Here is a 27090-nt window from a genome sequence, read left to right as displayed (position 1 = left end):
GTCCTAGTTTGCTGAACCCTGCCTTGGAATGAACTATAGTTCAGTGGTTATCTGTCTCAAGAACATTTGTCTTTTGAAAGATGAACTGGAGTGGGGGGAGTCCTAGAGTAAATTTTTGAGTTCTTCCTCAAAGAATAAGTTTCTGTTGGTAGAATATTAAATAATTTTGCAAATAGAAGGAAAGTATAATTTTGGATAATTAGACCTTTCTGAACTCCTAAAATCACACTGCATTAATCGACCATTTTTACAGGTAAGGTTGTGAGTGTTAAAAGTAGCTTTCATTACTGGCCGAAACTGCCCAGGTGTATCTGTTAACAAGCTCATATCTTATTTATTCCTTCATTCATAGACTTTGGAATTTAGGATCAGTTACTTCCAGGGCAAGACAATTGGGGATATTTTGAAATGAATCACTACTCTTTATTTATAATCCTGAAGAGTAAAATATTTTAAATATCAAATAATGATTTCCCTAAAATTTGTAAGTGTAATTGGGTAAGCAGTTATTTGGCAGAACATTTTAAAAGTCCTATGTGATGTCATTTTCTCTAAATGCAGAAACTTTAAAAATCATTAGAAATTATTATGTTCTTATTGGTGTTATTTTTATAGCTATTACTATTTGTAGTAGTTTAAGTTATTTTAAGACAAGAGAGCTTTCCAACTCTTTTTCTTTACTCACATCTCTTTTAAACAGCCAAAGCTACTATTTAAAAGGCCACCTTTGGAAGATGGTAGTCAGACTGCAATGAAAAATCAGAATGAAGCTCAATTTGAAGAAAAAGCAGTTAAGTATTTCATAGGTAGAATATTTAGGATATTTGGAACTGAATAGTCAAAATACATTTGCTTTATTTCACAACATACAGGGTAAGTCAGCCTTTAGGTATGCTTCCCAGAAGTTAGCTGAAAACTAAGTTTTCATAGATACTAAGAAGAGTGCGCCATTGACTATCCGAGTACAGATAATCTAAGGCTAGTTTTAAATCCTTTAACTACCTGTCCCTTCCTTCCTGTACTTGTATATTACAAAATGGAGATTAGTAATGGTTCTAAGGTTAGTCAAACTGAATTAGGAAGCAAGAAAAGCCTGAGTTATGTCAGCCAAATACATTATTTTAAAACAATCTGTTTATGTCTTGATTATTCACTCTGAGCAACAACCTCTCCCTTTGTATAGAATAGTGAGAATAAGTGCACAGCAGCCTGCAGAAGGAATACGGGAATGAAGGTGAGAAAGAGAGTATCTAATATAATATTCCTTAAGTTTTAATTCCTGAAAAGGATTGAGTAAATGACTCTGCATGTAAATTAGGATGTGGATGATTAGAATTACAATTTAATTCCCAAGGTGGACTGTTTGCTTGTGCCATTTAATGACTCAGCCACGTGACACGCATGATAGTCAGCACTCAAGAGCTGCAATTCAAATATTCGAGAGCAAGGAGCTTGGGACAAAGGGTTCTATGGTTATATGGGTTTCCTTGTGAACGTGCTTCACTTGGAAACCCAAGAGGTGTGTACACTTGAGGGAAACAAAGGAGATGTTAGCCTCAGGGAGTCTCATTAGATCAGCTGTTTGGTGGCAGTCAGATACACACCCTGAAAAAAAAAAGCATACTCAATTGTTTTCCCTAAGTTATACATGACACATACCTACTCATAAATTACACCGTAATCACCACTGCACTGTGATTTGCATAAGAGTTCAGAGCATATTCAGCTGATACATGACTAGTCTCACAACTGGAGACATGTACTTTATTTCTTAAAATGTAAATCCTTGAAAAAAAAATACGGTGCATTGGTTTCTGGGTTGTTAGCTTTTTCCCCTACCTCTCAGCTCCTGTTTCTGCGTCTCTTTTTGGGGACAGTCAACCTTTGAAATTACATTGGTTGTCACTTGCATCACCCCTAACCGTGATCATAGCCTTTATTTCAGGACATACAAGGTAAGTCAGTCTCTAGGGATGTGTCCCAGAAGTTCAGCTGGAAGTTATTATCTTTTCATAACTTCTAGTTATTCTCCAGTCTAGATGTCATTCACTGAACTCTTGTTACCTGTTACTAGCAGTTTCGCTGTGGAACTTAGCAGTACCAGCAGGATAATTCTGTCTTTTGCCCTTCACTTGGGTTTGTAGTCTCATCCTGTAGGCGCACACCTATGTACCATATTATGTCTTGCATTAAAGAAGAAACTTACCATGATTCTTCATTTTAAAGGGGGACAAGGGGAAGAAATTTCATTGCCTTGCTTTGAGTTCTCAAATATAAAGGGTAAATCTGAGGGCTTTTTTTTTTTTGTATTAGTTTCGTGCTGTTGACTGGAAATGCTACAGGGTCTTTAAGCAAAACCCTTACCTGGGCTTTCTGGCTGCATTTTCCAGTATGAAATCTATTGAAATAAACCAACAGAGCCCCATTTCCATGTCTTTCACTTCATTCTCCTCCTTCACCCCACTTGTACTCCGCACTCCACAAACTCATGTGCACGTCCCACTTCAGTGTAAGTGCAACCTCAGTCTTTCCCGAATAGTGTTGAATGGAAGAGCAGTAGTCAGTAATGGCCTCATAACAATACCACCAACCAAACCGGCAACCTGAGAATATGGCAGAAGAAAGCTACAGAAGCACAGCTGGCTGCCTCGGGTCTCTATCTGGCAATGGTAGTGGATGAGAGAACAGATCAGAAATGTGGAGCACACACTTTGGCTCTGTTCTTAAATTTTGTGATAGTTTCTGCTTCTGATTTTCCAGTCTGCAAGTGAAAGGTAGGTAACAAGGATCATTACTACACTAGGAAATAGTATGTACCTTTAAACTGGCTTTTCTTGATAAGTCAAATGTTGGGTTTTCTTATTGACAACGTTTTAGATAAAATCCTGATGCCTTGCTGTGGTTTTCCTTTCAGCATTTGCATTTTGTTATTTTGAACCCTGAAGTAGATTATTTGAAAAAGACACATAAGCAGCTGCTGAAATGAGCTAACAGAGATTGACTGTAGGTATCTAATGATAACTAAATGGAACACTAAATGATGGGAAACCACTGCAAGTTGCTCTAATGTCATTCATTCTAAAGTTTTTTCAAATATAGAGTAACTTTTACTTTTAACAGATAATATTCAATTTTATGTACAGATCATTGACTCGTGTGTATTCAAAGCCAACTTATGCTATATTTTAAAGATTTTTTTGGTGTTGCAACGTTGAGGTTGTTTATGATTTTTATCTATTTTGTTTTAATTTTTTAGAATGATTCTACGAAATGCTGATCCTTCTTTGTGGTGGTTAATAAAAACCTTTTCCTTTTCTTTCATTTTAATATCTTGAACTGTGGAAAAGAATACATTTTAAATTATTTCAACTCTTTTAATTATTAAAAAAAGATTGACAATTTGTTAAATGTAATGCGTTATCATGCGGAAATGCCTAGAGGGAAAAGGGGACACATTTGCATTTCATTTTATATCCTTCATATAAGAAGCAGCAGGTAAAGTGTGAGTGTTGATTAAACCAAGATAAAATTGACAGGAAAAATGCCTGGTAGTGGTCTCTCTGGGTGAAGCTGAGTGGATTTTTCTTCCAGAAGATAGGCTTTTTGCTTTTAGAACAGTGATGACAGGGAGTCCTCATTGTGGGTTTTCTTTTTGAAAATTATATGTCCATCATGGCCCTTCAGTCCCAGAGAAGGTTCCAGAGTTAGTCTGTTCTTGTAATGTTTCTTAGACTTGGAAGCAATAGAGACTCTCATTATATTTTTATGCCAGCATTGTGCTTCTTTCTGTATGCTAATGGATGTATTTAAAGCATTCTTGGGAAATGCTGCATTCTTGTGATAAAGTCACTGGACCTGTACAACTGTATTTACCAAAGGCAGAGAACTCTGAGTATTTAGGCCTGTGTGCCTCTATTTCATCTTTTAGATGGGATGGATAAATCATTGTGGCTTGTTGATTGGCTGAGTCAAATAAACTGTTAATGATCAAGGTTTCCAGTACCAACTATAGAACATGAGCGGAAGTATGCAAATATTTTGTTTGAGAATAGGGATTTGCAATAGCCTAATTCTTTTATATACAGAACTATAATAACTGATCTTGTCTGCCAAAAAAAGAAGTCAACTTCAACCCTTTAAATTTCAAAATACATTTCTTAAATTTTAAAAGCAAGTTAGTAAGTTCATAAAGATTGGAAGTAGTTTCTTTTTATTTATAGCCTACAATTAAGGCCAAAAAAGTGCAATTTATTATTTTTTAAAATTTATTTATTTATTGACTGCATTGGGTCTTTGTTGCTGTGCACGGGCTTTCTCTAGTTGTGGCGAGTGGGGGCTACTCTTCCTTGCGGTGCATAGGCTTCTCATTGCAGTGGCTTCTCTTGTTGCAGAGCACAGGCTCTAGTCGCGCGGGCTTCAGTAGTTGTGGCTCACAGGCTCTAGCACGCAGACTCATTAGTGGCCCACGGGCTTAGTTGCTCCTTGGCATGTGGGATCTTCCCGGACCAGGGATCGAACCTGTGTCCCCTGCATTGGCAGGCGGGTTCTTAACCACTGCGCCACCAAGGAAGTCCCACAACTGCCATTTAGACAGAGCTTACTAATTGGCAGCAACGACTGGTATCCCATTAGCTGTTGTTGATTGGCAAATCAAATTACTTAAATTCAGGTTAATGAACTGAATTTCCTGTTTCCCTAATTTTCTCATTTTCTTAACATACATATTTTTTCATTGAAAGCTATCTCAGTACCATTTTGGAATGGAGTAGGTTATAGACGGACATAAAAATTGCATTGAAATAGATGATTTATTGATCTTTATATTTTAACGAAATTGAGATTTTTTGATCATTTGTGTTTTAGCCTTATAGACTAGGCGTATGTCTCAGCCAGCTGGGACTGCTATAACAAATTACTGTAGCCTGGGTGGCTTTAACAGCAAACATTTATTTCTCACAGTTCCAGAGAATGGCAAGTCCAAGATCAAGGTGCTGGCAGATTCAGATTCAGTTCTTGGTAAGGGACCTCTTCCTGGCTTGTAGATGGCCATCTTCTCATTATGCCCTTACCTGGCAGAGAGCAGAAAGAGAAGCAAGCATTCTGTCTCTTCTTATAAAGGCACTAATCCCATGAGGGCTCTATCCTCATGACTTAGTTACCTCCCAAAGGCCCCATCTCCAGATGCCATCATATTAGGGATTGAGGTTTCAACACATGAGTTTTGAGGACACAAACATGTAGTCCATGACAGTACATATTACTTTTTTTTAAATTAGTTAATTAATATATTGGCTGCATTGCGTCTTCATTGCTGCGCACGGGCTTTCTCTAGTTGTGGTGAGTGGGGGCTACTCTTCATTGCGTTGTGCGGGCTTCTCATTGTAATGGCTTCTCTTGTTGCGGTGCACGGGCTCTAGGTGCACAGGCTTCAGTAGTTGCAGCATGTGGGTTCATTAGTTGTGGCTCACAGACTTAGTTGCTCTACGGCATGTGGGATCTTCACGGAACAGGGATTGAACCCATGTCCCCTGCATTGGCAGGCTGATTCTTAACCACTGCACCACCAAGAAAGTCCCAGTACATATTACTTTTAAAATCCTGCCACAAATATTTAAGTAAAATGAAGACACATAAATTATATCCGTTTATCTTTACCAAACATTGAGCTATGAATTAAAACAGAATTTAATTCAATTGACTAATTTGGCATCATATGAAATCACGGATTTCAAACCAGCTGTATGTGTGCTTTTGAAATATGCTAATTCTAAATAATATGAGTCCCATAAATACATGGTGTGGGGAAAACTTAAGGCCCAGATAGTGGCTGTAAATATTTTCAGCCTTCCAAGATGGTTCTTGTAAATGCGATACTGCCCAAAGACTGTCTAGTGAGGTTCTGCTCAGTCTGTAAAGGATGATAAAGCTTTGCTGAATGGCTTTGTCACAGATGCACTGTGAATAAGAGGCCTGGTAACAACAGATCAAAGCCCCCTTGAGGCATCATATGCATTTATTATGAGCTACTCAAATGTGACAGTACACAAGTCACCAATAAAATAGCAGTTATTTTATGAAAATTATGGGAGCGGGGGTGAGATTCTCTCAAGTATGCCAACAAAATGCAATTAAACAGATTATATTGCTAAAAACAGTCTGCTTTGGGCTGATTTTGCATAATGTATTCATTTAACTTATGCCCACATAACCAAATGTTTAAAGGGGCAGAAATGTTCAACCCAGTTTCCCAGTCTGAGGGTTGGAGGCTGGGTCGCAGAAGTCCTCAAAGGCAAGGCCTCTATGTGTTAGGTGAAGCGGGGAGAGTGCAGAGGTTGGCCAAGTTTATGCGCCTAGTGTCATGGGTCCCTGTCAGTCTCTGCAGGATCTCAGAGATCTGAGCTGAATGGCCCTCTGCACCATTTTCCCTCCTTTTCCTCTTAGTTCAAACAATTTTAATTAAAAAAGAAATCCAGATTTTATATATCTCCTCCAACTGCTTAAAATTAAAGAATAGAAAGAAATATGGCCTTGACCCTTATGAAAAGGATGGCTTTGCACTTTCCTCAATTTCCAGAGTCTCCAAAAACGGAACCCTCCTGCACTGTTGGTGGAAATGTAAATTGATACGGCCGCTATGGAGAACAGTACGGAGGTTCCTTAAAAGGCTAAAAATAGAACTACCATATGACCCAGCAATCCCACTACTGGGCATATACCCTGAGAAGGCCATGATGCAAAAAGATACATGTACCACAATGTTCATTGCAGCACTATTTACAATAGCCAGGACATGGAGGCAACCTAAATGTCCATCGACAGGTGAATGGATAAAGAAGATGTGGCACATATATACAATGGAATATTACTCAGCCATAAAAAGGAACGAAATTGAGTTATTTGTAGTGAGATGGATGGACCTAGAGTCAGTCATACAGAGTGAAGTAAGTCAGGAAGAGAAAAACAAATACCATATGCTAACTCACGTATATGGAATCTAAAAATACTGTACCGATGAATCTAGTGGCTGGGCAGGAATAAAAACACAGATGTAGAGAACAGACTTGAGGACACAGCTAGGGGAAGGGGAAGCTGGGATGAAGTGAGAGAGTAGCATTGGCATATGTACACTACTAAATGTAAAATGGATGGCTAGTAGGAAGCTGCTGCGTAACACAGGGAGATGAATTCGATACTTGGTGATGACTCAGAGGGGTGGATTAGGGAGGGTGGGGATATGGAGATATATGTGTACATATAGCTGATTTACTTTCTTGTACAGCAGAAACTAAAACAACATTGTAAAGCAGTTATACTCCAATAAAGATGTGGAAAAAAATTGTTTTAGAGTCTCTTGTCTCTCAAATTCAGCCCGTTTTTTGGTTTTTGGTTTTTGGGGGGTTTTTTTTTGGTAAAAGCTTTTTGTATGTAGCTGTTACCTCTGAGAAGAGTTGAGAGCATAGTTGTTGGATTGAAAATGAAACCATTCTTAATCATTTAGCTTTTAAAACAATATTATCAGTGACCCTTTTTAAAACCGGTATTTCTATGAAACTTAAGATATTTTAGGTAATGAAGATACATCTAGGTTCAGAATTGGCTGTGTGTGACAAATCTTCCTCATTTATTTTTCCTGCCCTATTTCAGTTAACAATGTACTTATTAATTAATTGGTGAAGTCATTCTTATGTCTGAATTTTATTTCCTGTGAGAGCACACTTTGTGCTGTATACCTAATTGAGAGCTGATATCTGTGCTAAATTTCTTTTTTGTATCACTGCTATTGTCTAATTGTGGTTCATATATTCAGACCTATCAGATAGTTATATTTCATTAAATAGATAAATAATATTACCAGTGCAAAAGTGGTAAAGTCTATTCCACTTATTAACTATGTCTGAGTTTATGGTATTTACTGTTAAATTAAACCTTGTAGTGCTAACACTAGTTGAGATGAGAAAAGTGATTTTTTTATGACTATTTTTCTATTGGAGAGATTTTCCTGAGTAAGAGTTTTCATTCTTTACATTTTTCAAATGTTATTACTAATAGAGGTAAATAGAAAATTCAAAAATTGAGTAAACTTGAAATTATTTTTAATAGCTTTGTTTTTATAATTATGTATTATGCTTTATTTGCAGGACCGTGTAAATGCATTAGAAACGGTAAGTTGGGGCATTTTCTTTCTCCTTCTATCAGAATTACTGCTGTGTCCTGATGTGGATTCAGAGCACTTCCCAAAGAAAGCAGTTCCAGAAAGCATTTCTAAAACTACATCTAAGATTCAAAGGGGAAAATGAGCTAAACTATACCTGAAAGGTATGTAGATACAAACTTTTAAAATGAAAAAAAAAATTAAGAAAAAAAATATCTAAGTGGTCACTGTTCTTTCAAGACAGATGGTGCCAATATGTACTAATTTATGGAAAACATAATTAGCTTAAATATAATTATGCTTATTTGTTTCTGTATTTCCCAATCACTAAAAGGACTAGTTGATAAGAAACTGAGATCGGGATGCTATTTATACTTCAAAATGCAGACAGTCAGCTTCTTTTTTTTTTTACAATACCCAAATAATGATAAAAGCTAGTTAGCCTTTTTTTCAGTAATCTTTCTTGCAGGAACCTAGTATGTGAAAATCATTTTTTTAAAGTGCACATATGTAAAGATTACATGCTTACAATATTTATTGGAAAATGATTTACATTTTTAAATAGGAAAAAAAAGGTGAGACAACTTACTTTTTTGGGAATAGAGTAATGGTTAGAGAAAGTGTGAAATTCCCACCCAATAAGGCACAGTGATTATGGAAAAGGCTTATTATATAATGTTAAATGGAAACAAATTCAAGATTAAAATTACGTGTACTGTAATGATAACATATGATGATAGGTGTATAAAAAAAGAATAGAAGAGAGCAAATCTTATAATAGTGACTCGTTAGACAAGAATTAGGGCTGTGATATTCCTTTCTCTGTTTTTCAAATTTAAAAGAACATGGTTATATTACTTTTATAAATAAACATTGTTATAATAAAAACTACATGAATTGAAAGAATGGTAAAATAAATTATGGTATCACCTTATGATGAAATACTATTCAGCCATAAAATGTCATATTTTCAGAAAGTAAATATTGACATGCTGTTATATAGGGAGGAGGTATTTAAAGCTATATGAAGAGTATGGTGCAAATATTGACTATGCAGATTTTGTGTTTAAATCTTTTGAAAATTCAAAATATTGGGTGACTTAGGACTAGTGGTAATTTTTTTTTAAGTGTTTTTAATGAGCAGGTGAAAAATAAGAAACTTTTAAACAATAAGCCTAGTTAAGAATAAAATATTCATTTTTTGAGTGTGAGGAATGGAAAGATGCCAGTAGAGCACATTTTAGTCCTATGTCAGCAAGTGATTCTGATGGACGGTGTGCAGACCCTAGTGGGTGAATAGTCTATTCCTTAGATTTAACCGGGCCATTGGGAAAGTATACTGACTTTCTCAGTTTCAGTATGATGACATTGTAAGTGAATAAAATGTTTAGTGTTCCTCCACATGTATTTTACTTACCCTTAGAATGTGTCTTGCCAATAGGATTTGGCTTGTAAATTAAATGCTCTTTTTAAAAGTATGAACAGAAACAGAAATGTTGAGTTTGAGGACCTGGGTTCAGCATACAAAATGCCACTTACACATTTAATAAATCACTTGTTTCTTGCTTCCTTCATCTGTAAAAATGAATATAATTAAGTGTATTTTGTCATCTTGTGAGAATTACGAGAGAAAACATATGTGAAAATATTTAGGACCAAACAAATGTTAGGTTATCATTGTCTCTGTGATTGCTTATTACTTCTTATTTCAGCAAAGCTGAGAATTATATCAATAACAGCAAGAAGCCCATAACTTTTATTAGTATTTGTTGGTCTTTTTAATTTACATAATTTCTTTACTAACAAAGTACTATGGCGTAAAATCTTAAATGCCTTATTCTAAGGGTTCCTCTAGGAATAAAGGTAAAAATAAAAAGTCATCATGAGAAGAATAAAACTGGTTAAATGAACTAGGTTTTTTACAGTGGCAGTTTTCTCAAGATGGTTTTAATTTGAAATAATTATCATCAGTAAAACCGTAAAAATGAAAATGCTCAGTAATAATGTTAATGCTCAAATGTTATGATATCCTTTGAGTTCATATGGCATTATAAGGAGCAGACTTAATATACTTGGTAGACTATTCAACTGGTAAAGTGTTTTATAGTTCATAAAATCAAATATGCTAGAAGAAGTCTCAAGACCATTTATTATTCTCTCACAACTCGGCACTTAAACCGTAGAAAAATGTTGGTGGTCTCTCATTTGGTTTAGTTGGTAGTATTAGGGTTTATAAGGCATTGAATGTAGGGTATGTATTCTGGTAGTACAGATCTGCAAAATTTGAAATTTCCATTCTTCCATTAGGAGTATTTTCAGTAGATTAATTTGAAAGGTTCAGTAGTTACAGTGCTTGAAAATAAGGTCTTTTTATCATAATGAGTGATTTGATTTGACTTGTTACCAATTATCTGTATGCTTAGATCACAGTTGTGTCTATTTCCCTTCTCTTTCTCAATCCTTCCCTCTCCTTCTTCACTAGCAGGTAAGCTTCTTAGATGAGAAATTACATTTTATTTACAGATGCATCCCCAGGGCCTGCAAAAAATCTCTAACGTATAGTTGGCAATCAGTAAACATTTGTAGAATCAAAGAATGAATGTCGAACTGAATGTATATAACCCTCACATAGACTATTTGCAGGAATATAGGTATACACAGTACTGATAGCTGAGGGAAAAAAATACGTAGAGGCATATCAATTTATTCTTTTTTCCCTAGCCTTTCTGATCAGTACTATACTTTATTTGGTGTTTCACAGACGCTCCAATGATCTTCATTAAAGTTTAGTGTGAATTTTCCTAGGAAGGAACCACCTTCAGCCAAAACATAGCATGTTGATTCCCCAACTATTGCTAAGTGATTACCTGAAAAAAATCTTGGTTGAGAATCCCAGTTCAGGGGCTGTGGATGGGATGATATTTATTTATTTATTGGGCACTAATGTACTATGTAGACAGTGAAGAAGAGAAAAGGAAAAGGAATTGTGGTCAGTTCTCTCAAGGAACTTGCCCTTTAATTGAGGAGAGAAGTTACTTACATGTAAATGAATTCATGATATAAGATAAGTATGCACTGTCTGCGACATGTAAATGAAACAGTGCATTTTGTAGAAGGCATTACAAAGAAACAGTAATTGTAAAATAAACGGACATCATTGCAGTCTAAGTTCATCATGGAAAGGCATGGCTTTTGTAGTTTTGAGGACATGATGGAGGAGATTAGATTCATCTCTGAAATGGGTAGTGTCAGGTAGAAAGAGCCAGAGAAGACATTCTATATTGGGGATGTAATCAAAGTTTAAAGGCAGTAATGAAAAAAGAGTTTGTTAAAAGGATATTAAAAAAAATTTTTTTAAGGCAAAATCATGAAATGACTCTCATACAAATATAAAATGAACTCATGACAAATGAGTTTAACTCGTTAATGAGAGAATGAGCAAGGTGTTACAGCTCACTTAAAGGAACAAAGAGCACTAGAATACTGAAGTGAATTTAAAATAGAGGCAAAACTGGCTTCTTTCGTAGTGGAGGAAGGAAATCAATTGAACCTCCCCAGACAAAATTTATTTCATGTCTGTTTACAACAATCATTTGCGTAGCAATCAGTCATCTACAACTCACAGAGTTATAAATAGCGCACAGACAATGACTGATACAGAGATCCCATAGAACCAAAAAACCCAGAAGGGTCTGCTAGGAAAAAGCTCATTTTTCATTTCAGATACCCAGTAAGTTTTTGTTCCATTTCAAAGGCTTTCACATTTTTTTTTTCCTTATAGACTCATTGGCTATAAAACTTTGAGAGAGTAATGGACATTTTGGAGTTTTGAAATACAAACCAAGGAGTTTAGATTTGATCTTTTATATTAGGGTTGCAAGTGGGTTTCTTCCTGAGTGCCAGTTCCTCCTGGTCGGTACTGGCGATGGAAACGTTCTGCTGGGAAGGATTCTGGTCTGCTCTTTTGGAAAGAATTGCTGTGATTGCTTTGCATTCTCCGTCGTGTGCATTGCCAGGTTGAGAGGTGAAAGGTGGTAGCACAGCTGTCTAGCCAATAAGTAATCATTCATGGTTTTCAATCTGGGGCTGTGGCGTGGTGAGTGTGGAATGCAGGATTACAGCTGAAGTGGTGGTGTGCAGTGTGGAGTGGAGTGGTGAGAGCCTGCAAGTAGGAAGAGGGACAGTGCATGTGGAGGTAGTACAGCTTTAGGACTGTGCTTGGAATATTAGAGATTGGGACAGTTTGGTGCCAAAGAGGCAGGGTTAAAGTGATAACCCTTGTTTATAGAAAGGAACTAGCAAACTTAATAAGTGGGAGGTCAAGGGAGAAAAGGAGATATAGGCAGTACAGTAAGAGGCAGGATCATTTTAGGAAATGAAAGGGAAGGGAAGGCTGTGCAGCTTGGAGATATAAATTCTCTTTTTCATATCACCCATCAGATCTGTCTTTATTTTCATTTCCATAGATGTCATGATAGTTTAGATTCTCATACCTGAGTTAGCATGAATTCAGTTAAGAGAAATCCCCAAAGAATTATGGGTTAAGTAAGATAGAAATTAGTTTCGCTCCTATATAACAATCCAAATATATGGTGTCCGTGGCAGATATGGTGTCAGAAACCCAGGCTTCTTTTGTTGTGTTGCTCTAGCGTCTTCAGTATATTGCTTTCCCCTCCCAATCTAAGATGTCTGTTCCACTCCAGCCCTTAGATTTGTATTGTAACTAGACAAAAGAAGGAAAGGGAGAGCATGTGTGTAACATGCCTTCAGTGAAAACTGGAATTAGCACATATCATTTCTGTTCATTTCCTTAGTGACATGATTATAACTACCTTTAAGATTCAAAAAGAACTAAATAAGACATAGACTTTTGGAAATTTGAAAGTAAACTTCTAAACAACTCACAGGTCAAAAAATAAATTATAGTGGAAAAGGACACGCCCAACTCATTAGGAATTGACATAACCTTTGAGACAAAGCCAGACAGAATGTATAAATAAAGAAAATTAAGCAACTTCTTATACATTAACAGGATGCAAAAATATTATACACAAAATATTAGCAAAATAAATCCTGGAATGTATAAAAAGGATAATTAATCATGAACACTGACAAATTAACAATTCATCAATTGAGTTTATTCCAGGAATTGAGTTGGTTTAATATTAAAAAAATCAGTCAGTGTAATTCACCGTAGTGACAGATTAAGGAGAAATAAATTTAATAAGGTCATCTTAATAGATGAATTAGAAGATTTATTCCTATGATATTATCATCCTCATAAACCTTTTAGCAAACTAAGAATAGACGGGAACCTCCTTAATCTAATAAAGGTCATGTGAAAAAAAAATCTATGGCAAACCTCACCTTAGCATTTTGAAAGTTCCTCTTTAAGACTAGGAATAAGCAAAGGATGCTCTACTCTACAGTTTCTGTTAGACACTCTGTTGGTGGTATTAACCAGAGCAGTAAAACTATCATTATTTGCAAATAATATTACTGTTTGTATAAAAAGCTCTAGGAATAATTATGAAAAGTAGTTTAACAAGTTTGATAAAAAGCAGTATATGAAAGTCCATTTTGCTTCTAACTGCAGCAACAGTCGCTGAGAAAATGTAATTAAAGGTACTATATCAATACAAATGTAACAGAGAATACAAAGTATACAGGAAAATGCCTAACAAAAAAATTCAGTCCTTTATAGAGAAGACACTCTGGAATAGTTAAGATACTTCTGAAGAAGAACAGGTGGGGAGAGTTCCTAACATATGTATAAAACCTTATTAAAGCTATTGAAATTAAGATAGTGTAGTCTTGACACAGGAATATATAAATAGGTTCATGTAATCAAATAGAGAATCCAGAAACAAATATGTGTACATAGAAACCTGATGTCTGACATACTTGGTATCACATATCAGAGGAGTAAGGATGGACTTTTTAATAGAGGATATGAAAAAAATGAAATTGAACCCCATTTCAGATGCAAAAGTGGGTGAAAGCCTAAATGTGAATGATGAAACCATAAAACTTTAAAACAAAGTATAGTTTAATATCTTCATGACCTTGGGACTTTGGAGGATTTCCTGGTGGGGGTGGGGGGTGGGGAATTCACTCAAACTCTCTGTGGCCTATATCCTCAGTGGCAGACTATGAATAATACCCACCCTATCTGAAAACATAGATCAGAAAGGAAATGACTGATGTGACCACATCAAAGTTAAGAACTTCCATAAATCAAAAGACAACATAAAGAGAATGAAAAGAAAACCCACACTTAGAATATATTTGTAGTAGAAGATATAGCTGCCTATCCGTTTGTATCCAGATCACTTTGTATTCAAATCTTATTGCCAACAAAGCCATTAGAAAAAGATAAACAACCCAGATTTTAAAAAAAAGAAAAAGGGTAAAAGGCATGAGCAAGCACTTCAGTTGAAGAAGAAACGTGTAAGAATAGATTCAGCTTCATTTATAATCAGGGAAATGCTAATTAAAACCACAAAATTGTCATTTTCTTTATGTACATATTTTATGTACTCATTTGTATCTGTGACACATTTCACCAAAAAGCAAAGGGAATTGAAATATGTTAGCAGCACTTTTTTTTCTTCTTCTAATTTTACAACGAAATGATTAATGGTGTCCCTGACAGTAATGTTCAAAGAGAGCTGGTGAGTTAGAGTGAAGTCTTCTAGAAGCATACCCCCAGGAGGACACAAAGATCTTCCGGGGGGTAGTCAGACACAAGTAGGTTTAAGAGAATCGATTTTTATATCCTCAGCTTCTACCTGCACATTCTGTTAAAATAGCTCTGCTTGAACAGGCCCTCTTTCTTTTCATAATCAACCTCCACCCATTTTGCAGAAGAAAGGCCTCCTTCTCACCCATCCAGGGTTCCATGATGGCAAATTCCCCCAGGCACTTCAGGGTGCCAAACAAGGGGCAACTTATGATTTGGGTGCCTTCAGGTCCTCCTTTAATCAAGTCACTAAGGTAAGGCTTCTTGTCCTTCTTAGTCATACGTATATTTTTACAAGTACGAGAGGTTGTTTTAGATGTATGGGGTGTTGAGAATGGGTTCTGAAATTGACATGTATTGTTGATTGATGTTGAGGAGGAGTAAAGACACTATTTAATGACCTCACCTCTTCCACCACCCTACTATAATCAGAGAATGTATAGCTCCAGAAAACAAAGCTAAGAAGTGTTAGAAAGAAATCATTGAAAGCCGCGGTGTCTTATTTCATCCAGGTGACAGACCCTGGCCCAGCCCCATGCCTTATCTATTTATCTGCCTTAGAATTATGATTCAAAAGTGAGTTGTCACAAGGACACATTATCACATGACATAGTATTGAAAAATGAAGTCAGGCTTTTTTTCTGCCAGAAAGTAAGCCTGATTTGGCTGATTGGTTTGACAATGAGGACTGGCTTTGTCAGTCTGTAGCTCTAAGGTTTGGATGCAAATATGTTTAATGGTGATATAAAATAAATATATTAAAATTTTATACTGATAGGATGGTATTGAAATTAACAAGATTTTTGTTTTTTGCACATGTTAAGTTCAATGAAATGTTTCTAAGTGAAAAAAGAACAGTTGTAGTCATTTGACAAGTCTTGGTGAATAAAGCCTTTTGGGTATACCTTCCACAAACAGAAAGTGAATGACTAACAACTACAGTACAATCCTTTGGCAAGGCTAGTGGTTTCTAATTCTTTCAACAAAATTGAAAGAGGACTTAATCAAGCTGGTAGATCATTAAAATTAATTTTTGATGACAGATCACTATATAATCTTTGCTATAAAACTAGGAAGGCATTCAAGAAATTGAGTGACATTGTTATAACAAAACTACTTTCATCCTCATGTATTTTTTTTAAATTTTATTTATTTATTTATTATTTTTTTGGGGGGTACACCAAGTTCAATCATCTGTTTTTATACACATATCCCCATATTCCCTCCCTCGATCATGTATTTTTTTATGTGAGCGAGATTTCTCAGTGAGTAAATCTATAGAGATAAAAAATAGAAATAGAAATAGAACCCTGTCTTACTGAAACAGAAATTAGCACTTACCCATGGATACAGGAGCTAATTGAGTACAGGAGAAGAAGCAGCTATACCCATCCCAGTAAAAGATATACATTTGGAAGCCTTCATGTTTTTTGACATTTCACATTTAATTTTTTCTCAAAATTTTTAATATGCCTAATATCAATTATATGATAATTCAATCCATAATAATGTATAACACTTAGAGCATATGGTCACAGAGAGTTTTAAAAATCGGTTCTTCTGTCTGTGTGTATATGCATTTTTGTTACAGAGAAGGATGAAGTATGATAGGATGACCAATAAAGAAGCCTGCGAGCATAAATATATTTTATATTAGGTTAAAAGTCTGTGAGGGAAAACAGATTTGAAATACATTCAAAGGAAAAAGGAATCATATAAAATCTGCCTTTTAAAGAGGATATTATTTAGTTATTTTGTAAGTGGGTAAATGGTGGTAACATTAATGAGATTTAAAGTTTACTGGGTAAGTTTATATGAGTAATATAAAAGTTTTATTTGAAAATGACAATATTTACTACATTCCACAATGTTCATCCTTTGCAAGTACCTAAACTTATAATGAAAACATTTTGACAACTTAAAAATGTGTGCGTGGAAGGGGAGAGAGTAAGGGAGATACACAGTTTGAAAATTTTAGGGAGGATGTAACCAAAATTTTGAAAAGCACTGACTTAGTACAAAAGTGTAATTGTGTAGTTGCAATGTGTCATGTTTAATTTTTTTTAAAGATTTATTCTATTATTTATTTATTTATTTTCATTTTTGGCTATGTTGGGTCTTCGTTGCTGCACACGAGCTTTCTCCAGTTGTGGAGAGCAGAGGCTACTCTTCATTGCAGTGCACCAGTTTCTCATTGTGGTGGCTTCTCTTGTTTCGGAGCATGGGTTCTAGGCATGCGGGCTTCAGTAGTTGTGGCACATGGGCTCAGTAGTTGTGGTGCACGGGCTTAGTTGCTCTGTGGCATGTGGGATCTTCCCGGCCCAGGGATTGAACCTGTGTCCCTGCATTGGCAGGCAGATTCTTAACCACTGCGCCACCAGGAAAGCCCTGTCAGTGTTTAATTAACTTCTCAAATCAAAGTTACTTAAAACAATCTAAGCCTCCTATATTTTTAGGATATACTTATGGAAATAACATAATTTATAGGATAAATCCTAACCTGTGGCTATATGGAGAAAAACACACACAAATTTGCCTATCTGAGAAAAATTGCAAGACACAGGAAAACTCTTAGAAAAATGATTTCTGTTTTTAAGAAACTGCTAGAGCACATCTCTAAAAGGTTCATTTAGCTAATATTAGTGGCACCGGAGTTGAACTATACACACCAGTTGATCTTCAAGATCTTGGTGTCCATGAGTACAAGAGTATGCCAGTATGTCTCTGGAATTTACTAAGTGATGCTGTGTACTCCAACTTCACCTGTCTACTGTTAGAGTAGACATTAATTGTTGGGGATTTACTTTCAATTTTCTTTCCTTCCCACTATGGATCTAGCACTGATTGTGCTTCATCCTACTATGTGTGCAAGCCACTCTGCAGGCACATAAGTTGTTGAAGAAGGCCCATTATTCTTTGTTAAGGACACCAAAATCTGCTCTGGGGCACTTAGGAGTATATGCACCCAATAGAGTTAATGTACTTACTAAAGTATCCCGGTTTAGCTTAGGAAATTACTGACTTAAGTATGTAAAATGTGGCCAAATAATAGTTAATTATCTGCAGTGCCTCTTCTAAGTATTTGTTAGAATCTTGAAGCTGAGTAAAACTTGCCTTTATCTCTTTATAAAGCCAGAACTTGCTGTTTCAAAACCAAAGATCAAGCTAGGTTCATTTTTGGTTTTGCCAAGGCTATAAGCCTCTCATTGAAGTTGCCTGAAAGGTTCAGTCAAATTGGCTTTACACCAAATAAAACGCAGTGTGCTCTGTACGGTTTTGACCCAGAATCAGGTGAATCTCAGCAGTTTTGGCTGAGCTACATTGTAAAATTTTGGATTTGTTCGAACTTGACACTTCCTGGGAATCCATTCAAACTGAAACCGGAAAAAGGTTTTGCACAAACCCTGTCCTAGCCCGTTCTGCCAAGTTTCCCACTGCTCTAATGTTAGTCTACCTTCTGTATATTCGCATCCAGGGCAAACGGAAATATCCTCATGAATCTCTCATGAGGGATCTTGGTTGAAACAATCTAGACATTCTCCTTTCACCACCTTGTCCCAAAATACAGAGGCTGTATTCTGTGTTAGTATTAAAATGTGTATGTTTTCCAATAATGGAATCATCTTCAAAGGGTTAACTTTCAGAAACATAACTATGCTTCTGTTCAAATGAAGAAAAGGCTGCTGAAACAAGTGGGCTGTTTATACAGAGTTGCAACCTTGTGGCAAAAGGTGATGACCAATTTAAAAATCTGAGACTTCCTTCAGCCTGCAAAAATGGTTTCTCACAGCCCTGTCAAATTTTTCATAAATGCAATGACATAGGGAAAGTATCATTGAAGAAATTACATAATGGGTGCAGCCTCACCAGCAGATGAATTTAGTATTGTTGAATTCCTCAGTGTTTGGAGGTCAGACTGACAGCTTCATAGTTGATGCTGATAAGTAGTGAGACTGCCTACCTGCCTTGCTTGATAATGTGTTTTACAGTGCTGTTCCAAACACTATCAATAACAGTGCATTCTCTGGGTGAGAGCTCTGGCTTTGTATTATAAAGATAATATGAGTGTATATTACAAAAGACTTTCTGAAGTATCTTTCTGAAAAATATACATATAAGAAATGCTTTCTGTTCTCTTTAAGAGAGCACATCTGGGTGAAATCTCAGAGTAATAGTGTATTACATTTTTTTAAGACCCTAACCTAACTATAAAATGAAATATTGGTATTACACCCTTAATATATAGTTGGTGAGAGTAGTGTCTGTTACATGCATTTTGAAGTAGCCTTTACATAAAAAGCTGATTTGGGAATTTTTCATTTTGTGCACCTAATTTTAACCAACTGCATACAGGTTTCAGCTGAAATATTATTATATGCCTAGTTTTAAATGATGGAAAGTGATGTAGTAAAACAGTATCTGATTTAGAGTCAGAAAAGGTGGGTTCTGGTCATCTCCTCCCCGATGACCAGGCACACGACTCTGGGCAAGTTGTTTAACCTCTCTATATTTCAGTTTTTTTGAATTTTTTTAAAAATGATTGTGCTGGACTAGGTGATATTTTAAAAGTCTTTTACCTGGTAGACTCTAGTCTAGTCTAGGAGGAATTTAAAAAAAATCGATCTTCACAAATTTCCATCCTATGAATAGTTGCTTTCAAACAATTTACCCTGATTTAATCATAAAATTGTGTACAAGAGATACTTATTGAATCCCTGCCATATCTCAACAGTGTCCTTGGGCATATAGCAGATCAGGTTCCTGTTGCCATGGATCTCACATTTTAGGTAACATTACAAATGGACCCTTTGAGACCCTCGTCAAAACTCCTCACTCTGTAAATAAGAAGTCTGAAGGCCAGAGGAGTTTATGAATGGCTAAGTGTGGCGAAATGAGGGCTAGAATTCAGGTGTCCTGGTGGTCAGTGGCTCCGTGTTCTTTCCATTCCACATACCCCACTTGTAAATGTTGAGAGTAATGAAGACATGAGTAAGGAATTCTGTGTAAGTAAATATCTAGTGAATGATCCAGAGTGAAGAGGAAGGAAATTAACCACCAGATCCCATAGTTACCTTGAACAGGGCAAAAAGTAGAGTCATAAATAGGACACTGACATTCTTGAACCATATTTAGAACTGTCAGAATATGCCCTCAACCTATTGGTAAATGGAGTTTAATAAAGCAACTTTGATCTAGTTTTCTTCCTGTGAATATTGAAGAAGAGCGTTGGCGTGCCCCTAGGTTGCATTACTAGTTCTGTCTTGAGCTTGCTCAGTGATATTAAATGCCTCAGTTGATCTTTTTTGTAATTTTATACTCTAATTCCACTTACACAACTGTTTATAAACTTTGTTTAGGGCTTTTAACAAATTTTGATCTCAGATGAAAGGCTGGAGAGAGTATACTGTCACTATTAGCACTGTTAATATAAATATCCAAAGTGGTCTTGTGTTAATTATTTAACAGTAGTGAACGATTTTATCCTACTATTGCCCCCAAATACATTATATTTGAACATCAAACAGTAAAAGGCCAAACCATCAAAATAGCCCATCCCTCATTATTCTCTTTAGGCTCTTTTCTTAATTATTTTGCATAGTTGGTGTTCCATACATGATTTTCTGGAACTTCTTCAGTGTTTTTCTCTACTAGCATCTTGCTCTATACCTATATCCATGGCACAGGCCAGTAGAACACATTGTTTCGTTGTCATCAGACACTAACCAGATACTCTAAAAAGCACACTAAATATAGACTCACTGACTTAAAACACCTGGATTCTGTGAAGTACTCCCTTTATATCTTTTCAGAGAAAAGATTTTTTTCAGCTTTATCCTTATCATTCCTAACCCAGAACTTGTTTTGCTCTGTAATACCCCAGAACTCCACATTAGACATTCGTTTTTCCTTGAAGAAGAATGTATTTGTTCCCAGGCATGAAGGAGTTGACTGAGAGGATAAGGCAAAAGCCAGGTGATCTCCACATTTCTTAGAGAGTGATCAGGATTTAGTGCCCTGAGAGTCCGAAGACCTGGTTGTGAGTCTTGGCTCTTGCGCATGAACAACTCACTTAACCCCTCTTATCCTAATTTCTGTTATCTGTGAAATGGGCCTAATGCTTGTCCTGTTTGTGTCACAGATTTGCTGAGATCAAATGAGGTAATGGATGGGAAAGTCCTTTTCTAATTTAAAACAAATATTCCTCCCTATGTGTGCACTACCTTCACCAGTCACGAGAGCAATATATGGACTAGGAAGATTTGGCTCATTAATTGGGACATTTGTATTCTGGTCCTAGTTTTGTCACAGTGGTTTTGTGTCTTGGCACTCGACATTATATACATTTTTACTTCCAAAATTCAATTTAATCGTTTCAAATTTAGAGTCAGAGAAACTTAGATTTATAGTTCTTATTTAATAATCCTAATAAATTTAGTTCAACACATTCCTGCTCCTAGATTCAGTTGACCTGGGATAGGACCCAGTAGTTCCTCAGATGATTCTAATGTGCAGTCATGGGTGAGAATCACTGATCTGAGTCATCTTCAATGTGCCCTTTAAGAATGTGCCTTAAGGACCTCCTAGGTGGTGCAGTGGTTAAGAATCCGCTTGCCAATGCAGGGAACATGGGTGCGAGCCCTGCTCTGGGAAGATCCCACATGCCACGGAGCAACTAAGCCCGTGCACCACAACTATTAAGCCTGTGCTCTAGAGCCCGTGAGTCACAATTACTGAGCCCATGTGCTGCAACTACTGAAGCCCACGCGCCTAGAGCCCGTGCTCCACAATGAGAGGCCACCACAATGAGCAACCCGTGCACCTTAATGAAGAGTAGCCCCTCTGCAACTAGAGAAAGCCCATGTGCAGCAATGAAGACCCAATGCAGCCAATAAAATAAACAAATTAATTAATTAATTAATTAATAATTAAAAAAAAAAAGAATGTGCCTTTACAGTCTGTCCCCTAGAGCCTGATGTCACTCTCCCTTCATGTCTGTTGGATGTAGTCCTATTAATTTCCACTGAGTTAATTTCATGCCTTTTCTACTGACACCATCATGTACTCTGTGCCTACTGTGTATTATTTCCAATCTACCAATACGACAGTTATAAGATCCTTTCTGAAACAGTATTTTTAAAAAAATTGCCAAGAATCTAGAGTGCCTACTTTTAGCTTCTTACTAAAATTTAACCTTGCCAGGCCTAACTTTGAGGGCAAATTTGCCCAGTATGAGCCCACCAAATGATTAATTCTCTGATTTTAATAAATCTTAACAAATTGGTGAGTTTACAAAGTAATATCTTTGGAAACCGTATAAAGAGTTTAAAAAAATACATTGTTTTGTAAATCAGTATATTGAGCAAATTGACCATTCAGTCAATTTGCTTTTGGCATATTGACTAAGATATGTAAATTACCTGCCTCTTGTTTCTCCTCTTTTCTACTTTTGTGTTGGTCCCCCCTCTGTAACATCACGTTCATTTCTCTATTCATTCATTTCTTTCATTCATTTCTCCATTCAACAAATGACCACCAACTAACCCAAGTAAAGGACTGAGTATAAAGCATGGTTTGTCTTGCAAGACAGCATAGAACAAGTACTTCATGAACTACCAGACTTCACATCAGACTCCACAGAAGTGGTTTATGAAGGCACCCAGGAAGGATGGGTGCCTAAGAGGATGAAGAGGATTCTGAGAGGTGATGATAAAAGGCAAAGAGCTTTTCAGGGATGGTTTAATCTTCAGTATACCATCAAGGTCAATTGGACCCAATCTTGGTGTATTGATTTCTTTTGGTAAAGATTGATTTTTTTTTTCACTCTTTTTATTTATGTATTTATTTTTAGTTCTTACAAAGAACTAAGATAAAGTTTCCTCAATTTTAAAATAGAAAAAATTCTTTCTGTCTTGCAGACACCATATAAGTCTTTTGAAGCCTATTATATATCTAAGATACATAATGAATTTTGGTGATATTATTTTCTTAAAACATTTTCCTATTTCATCATCCTGGAAATTATTTTATTGTTACTCGTTGATTGTACCCAACCATGCTAGAAGAGACCAGAATCACATGAAGATGGAGGGATAATGGGATCACATAGAAGAAGGCTGCAATAAGTGAACCCATCTAAATCATCGCTATTACATAACATTTCAATTTTCTTATTGTGTTGTCCAAAGTATATCAAGAACTGAAGGGTCCGAGCATTTTACCCTTCTCACCAGTTACCAAGTTAGCCAGCCACACTCTCATGGATGCTGGAAGAAGACACGTGACAAAGGACTTTATTACTCACAGCACAGCTGGACCCATGAACTGCATGTTTGTATCACTTTCCTTTGCCTCCCAGGTCCCTCAGGGGCAATATAGATATGGGTCCAGATGGGTGTTGCACATGCAATGAATTTGTTTTATAGCTGAGCAACCCTGAGCTTATGTAACCCCAATCTTACAAAGGGAGCTACAAGAAATTCTCCCCAACCTTTCTCTAAGAGGAAGACACAGTCTATATTTTCCAAGTCTGTTTGCTATACAAATATTCTTGAAAAGTTATTTTAGGATAAAAGCCATCATAAGACATGTAGCAATGCCATGAAGAAGTACCTTCCATGAAAATAGTGTATTATCTTTCAAGAAGAAGTTTTATAGTCTTTTTCATTATTATTATTACTTTTATTGGATGCAGGTTGAGAATTCAGAATTTCTCATTTTCTCCAATCACGGCAAAGAGAAGGAAACTGACAAAGGAAGACATTTCGTAGTTATTAGATGAATCAGAAGATGAAAATGAAGAGCCACACAGTGGCATTCTAGATACTAATGATGATGGTGAAATTGACTATATAAGCAAAAGTCAAAGTATGAGTCTTCAAATGATAATAACCTAGATGAATTTTTTACAAATTCAGGAATCAATGAATGAATAATGTATTTCTAAGGACAAAAAGGAAAGAGGTTACTGTCTTCCAGTTAGTTATTCAACAAGAAGGATTTCATCTTGCAGTATTTTGCAAGAAGAACCTGGACCAGTGCATTTGCTGAGAGAATGTGTGACAATACTCTTTTATCTTTAGTTATATTTGTATACCATAATTTACTTCGTATGGTTTATAAATGGACGAACGCCAAAAGCAGGTTGTATAAAAATGTGATTGGAAGGAAAAGATAATATAGAAATGAAAATTTTTGTTGGCTTGACCATTCTATTTGATGCTTATAAATCTAAAAAATGAAAAAAAAATGCAATTATGTAGTAAAGAAGACTGCATTATCAATTTTTTAAAAATTAGAAGCTGTCACATTTTTAGGAGTATTGTGTTTTGAAGAAGCAAGTGCAAGAGAACAAACCAGAAGTGATGATAAAATAGAACTCATTGGAAATACATTTGAAATTTCTAATCAATATTTACAAGATGGGTATTTTCCAGAATTATGGATGACATTTATTCAGTAGTCCATTGCATTCATACCTTCAGAATCAAGAGAATATGTAACATGCTTAACTTCTTACTAAAACTTCTGATACCATTTTTTTTTTACTATCTCTTTATGTTTTCCAAATTATTTATCAACTAACTAAAAGATTTTTTTAAAACTTCACCCATTGGACCTGAATAGTAAATGGTGGTGACTAATTATTACTGATATGCTAAAGATTAAGCAAAACTATGTTGTTGTGTTGTTCCAGGATCTGGGATCAGACTGCCATTCTGTATTCCCAGATTCTTGTTTCTTTATTTTCTGTTTGCTTGTTTGTTTTTGTTACAAATGAATCTCCTGTGGTTCCCACAGTGTGCAAATTGCAACTGACTGCAAGCGATATTACATTTTGTTTGCATCTCCGGAACGTTCCTTTAAAGCACTGGATTCCCTCTAAATTTAAGAGGGAGAGACCACGTATATCTAAAGTAGAGCTCTGCATGTCTGTGATATGTACCTGTATCTGCAATTTCTTAGAAATAATATAGAGCAGAGCTCTTACCTTTGGCCTCCAACTAAAGTTGGGTGGGAGGGAAGGAGGAACAAGGGAAGCAATATCATCAGATACTTAAGATTTGCTCTTTCTAACGGGTAGTCCTCATGGGGGTTCTGTCCTAGATTATCTCAAGAAAATTTAGGGAGCAGGAATCCTCAAAGAAAAAGTGGAATACCTGTCTCATGTAATTGATGTTACTGTTGCAACTTTATTATGTAGAGTGTATCCCAGAACTCCTAACACACCCATATTCACTTGACAGGAAATGGAATCATTCCCAAATCAAATATAAATTATCTAATCTTTCACATTAGCAAATTTAAAAAATATTGTTGCATACATGTAGTTGCTGGATGACTGAGAAGCAACTATAGCACCAAATTCAATAAGTATTTATTGAGTAGCTATTATGTGTTAACATCATAGGTTTAAAGAATAGTAAGTGAGGCTTAATCCCTATACTTAAAAATTTTTAATGGAAAAAGGTAGTTAATAAAAAAATATAATAAAAATATTTCTATTGCCCTTATAACTTATTTTCATTCAGGAACCAAAGGAACACGCTTGAACTAAATCTAGTCAGCTTTAGCCGAATGAAGTCTGATGTAGTGATGTTATAGTTTGTACATAGTAGGTACTTAGTAAATGCTGTTGGAGAAAGGGAGGACCAGATGTCCTATCCAGTTTCTGTGTAATAAATGCTGTGAAATCCTGCCTAATTTCCAGAGGATTACATGTTTTCTAAGTTTTTAAAACACTTTAAATGCCCAAAGCTGTGTGGTTTTGGCTACTTCAGGGATTTTTTTGTTGTTTTCTTGTTTAGTTTTGTTTTGTTTTTCATGTGTCTAGTAAAAGCTACAGAACTTGTTCCTTTTAGTTGAGTATGTTCAAAAAAGTAGGGGAAGGGAGCCTAAGTTCAAAATTTCAAATTGTTTTGGCAAGATCAACTCCTTTTCATACTAACCACCAGGCCACAAAGCTTCATTGTTGTCCAGTTGAATGAATACATGGCTTTCATTTGGAAAAAAGAAAAAAAAAAAAAAAAAACTTTCTAGCAATTGAAGTTTCAGGAAAACAATTGTTTGTGGCAAATGTCAGATGAATTTCCTCATCCAATAGTATTATCAGCTGTATTACGCCCAGTGGTTTTCATGGTCCATCTTTCTCAGCCAGGGTTTGGAAATTCAGAAACTAGATGAATTTATTTAAAAATATATACCTTTGCTCACATATACTTCATCTATCCTCTCTTGCCCTTCTGTTCAGCCATTTAGGACATACCTTAAACAGAGAACCTCAAGCATACTTAGAATTCACCTTTAATATTATTCTTTAGGTGAGCTGTCTGCCAAAATGTATTGCTATAACTTCAAATTATCAGTACTTTGAACTAAGTATGGTCTGGCGGTTGGGTTTCCTTAAGAGATAGTTCAGTTGAATTTTCAATAGTTTTAAAATAATCTAGATAGTCTCTGCTTCTGTCTGCTTTGGCAGCAGTTGGCCAAGGAAATGCTTTGTACAAGATCCAAAAGAGTGTTTCTAAGTGTTCAAAAAAGGATTAATTATGAAAGCAAACTTTAAAAGTATAGGCAGAGTTGATCTCAGTTATTTTTGAATTAAGTCTCAAAGCCACAATGATAAAAATAAAATACCTTGCCTGATTTCTGTTTAGATCTGATCTGCCTGTCGCCAGAAACTCATCCATATAGGGGGATTAACTGTTCACATGCTCTTTCAACATCCAAGTGCTGTGTACAGAGTAATGGAAAATGATTAATTTGTTTTGTCATTCTTTTTTAGAACACAGGACAACTCTTTAAAAGAAAATAACCCTTTACTTTGAGAACAGAGAAGATTAATTATGTTCACCTCACCAAGGAGCTTTTACGTAAATTAGCCTGGACCCTACCTCAGCCAGAACAATTATCATTCCCTATCAGTGTTCCATATCAAGCCCCCCCCCCATCCACTTATCCACTTTAAATATGGAAGAGGCAAAAATGTGATTGCCTGCTTTAGCATATCTTGAGGACTTGGGGCGAGGGCTTTGCAGCATTCAAGGAAATGATCAGCATTTCTCAGAACCCGCCCTGTGTCTAGTGTCATCAAGGCCTCCTCTTGTGGTGAAGCCCCTGTCAGCTCATCCACAGGAGACAGCTTGCTGTTCACATTTCCTTATTAGGACTTTATTAGGTCCACAAAAGATTTTAATTC

At 36.0% G+C, this 27090-nt stretch overlaps 1 protein-coding gene across 5 annotated transcripts in view; it reads left to right on the top strand.

Moving 5' to 3' along the window:
* CEP128 (centrosomal protein 128) overlaps positions 1-27090 on the top strand; it is a 437525-nt gene that overhangs the window by 353170 nt on the left and 57265 nt on the right. For 4 of the 5 annotated variants that reach the window (XM_057733202.1, XM_057733203.1, XM_057733201.1 and 1 more), the window contains one exon: positions 8139-8162. In XM_057733202.1, the coding sequence (XP_057589185.1) occupies positions 8139-8162 (24 nt within the window). Of the gene's footprint in view, positions 1-8138; positions 8317-27090 lie in introns of all 5 variants that reach the window. The other variant, XR_009053322.1, reaches the window with a different exon arrangement.

Source organism: Hippopotamus amphibius, chromosome 4 (genome assembly GCF_030028045.1).
Source record: "Hippopotamus amphibius kiboko isolate mHipAmp2 chromosome 4, mHipAmp2.hap2, whole genome shotgun sequence".
Classification (NCBI taxonomy): Eukaryota; Metazoa; Chordata; class Mammalia; order Artiodactyla; family Hippopotamidae; genus Hippopotamus; species Hippopotamus amphibius.
This window is presented reverse-complemented; position numbering and strand designations above follow the sequence as displayed.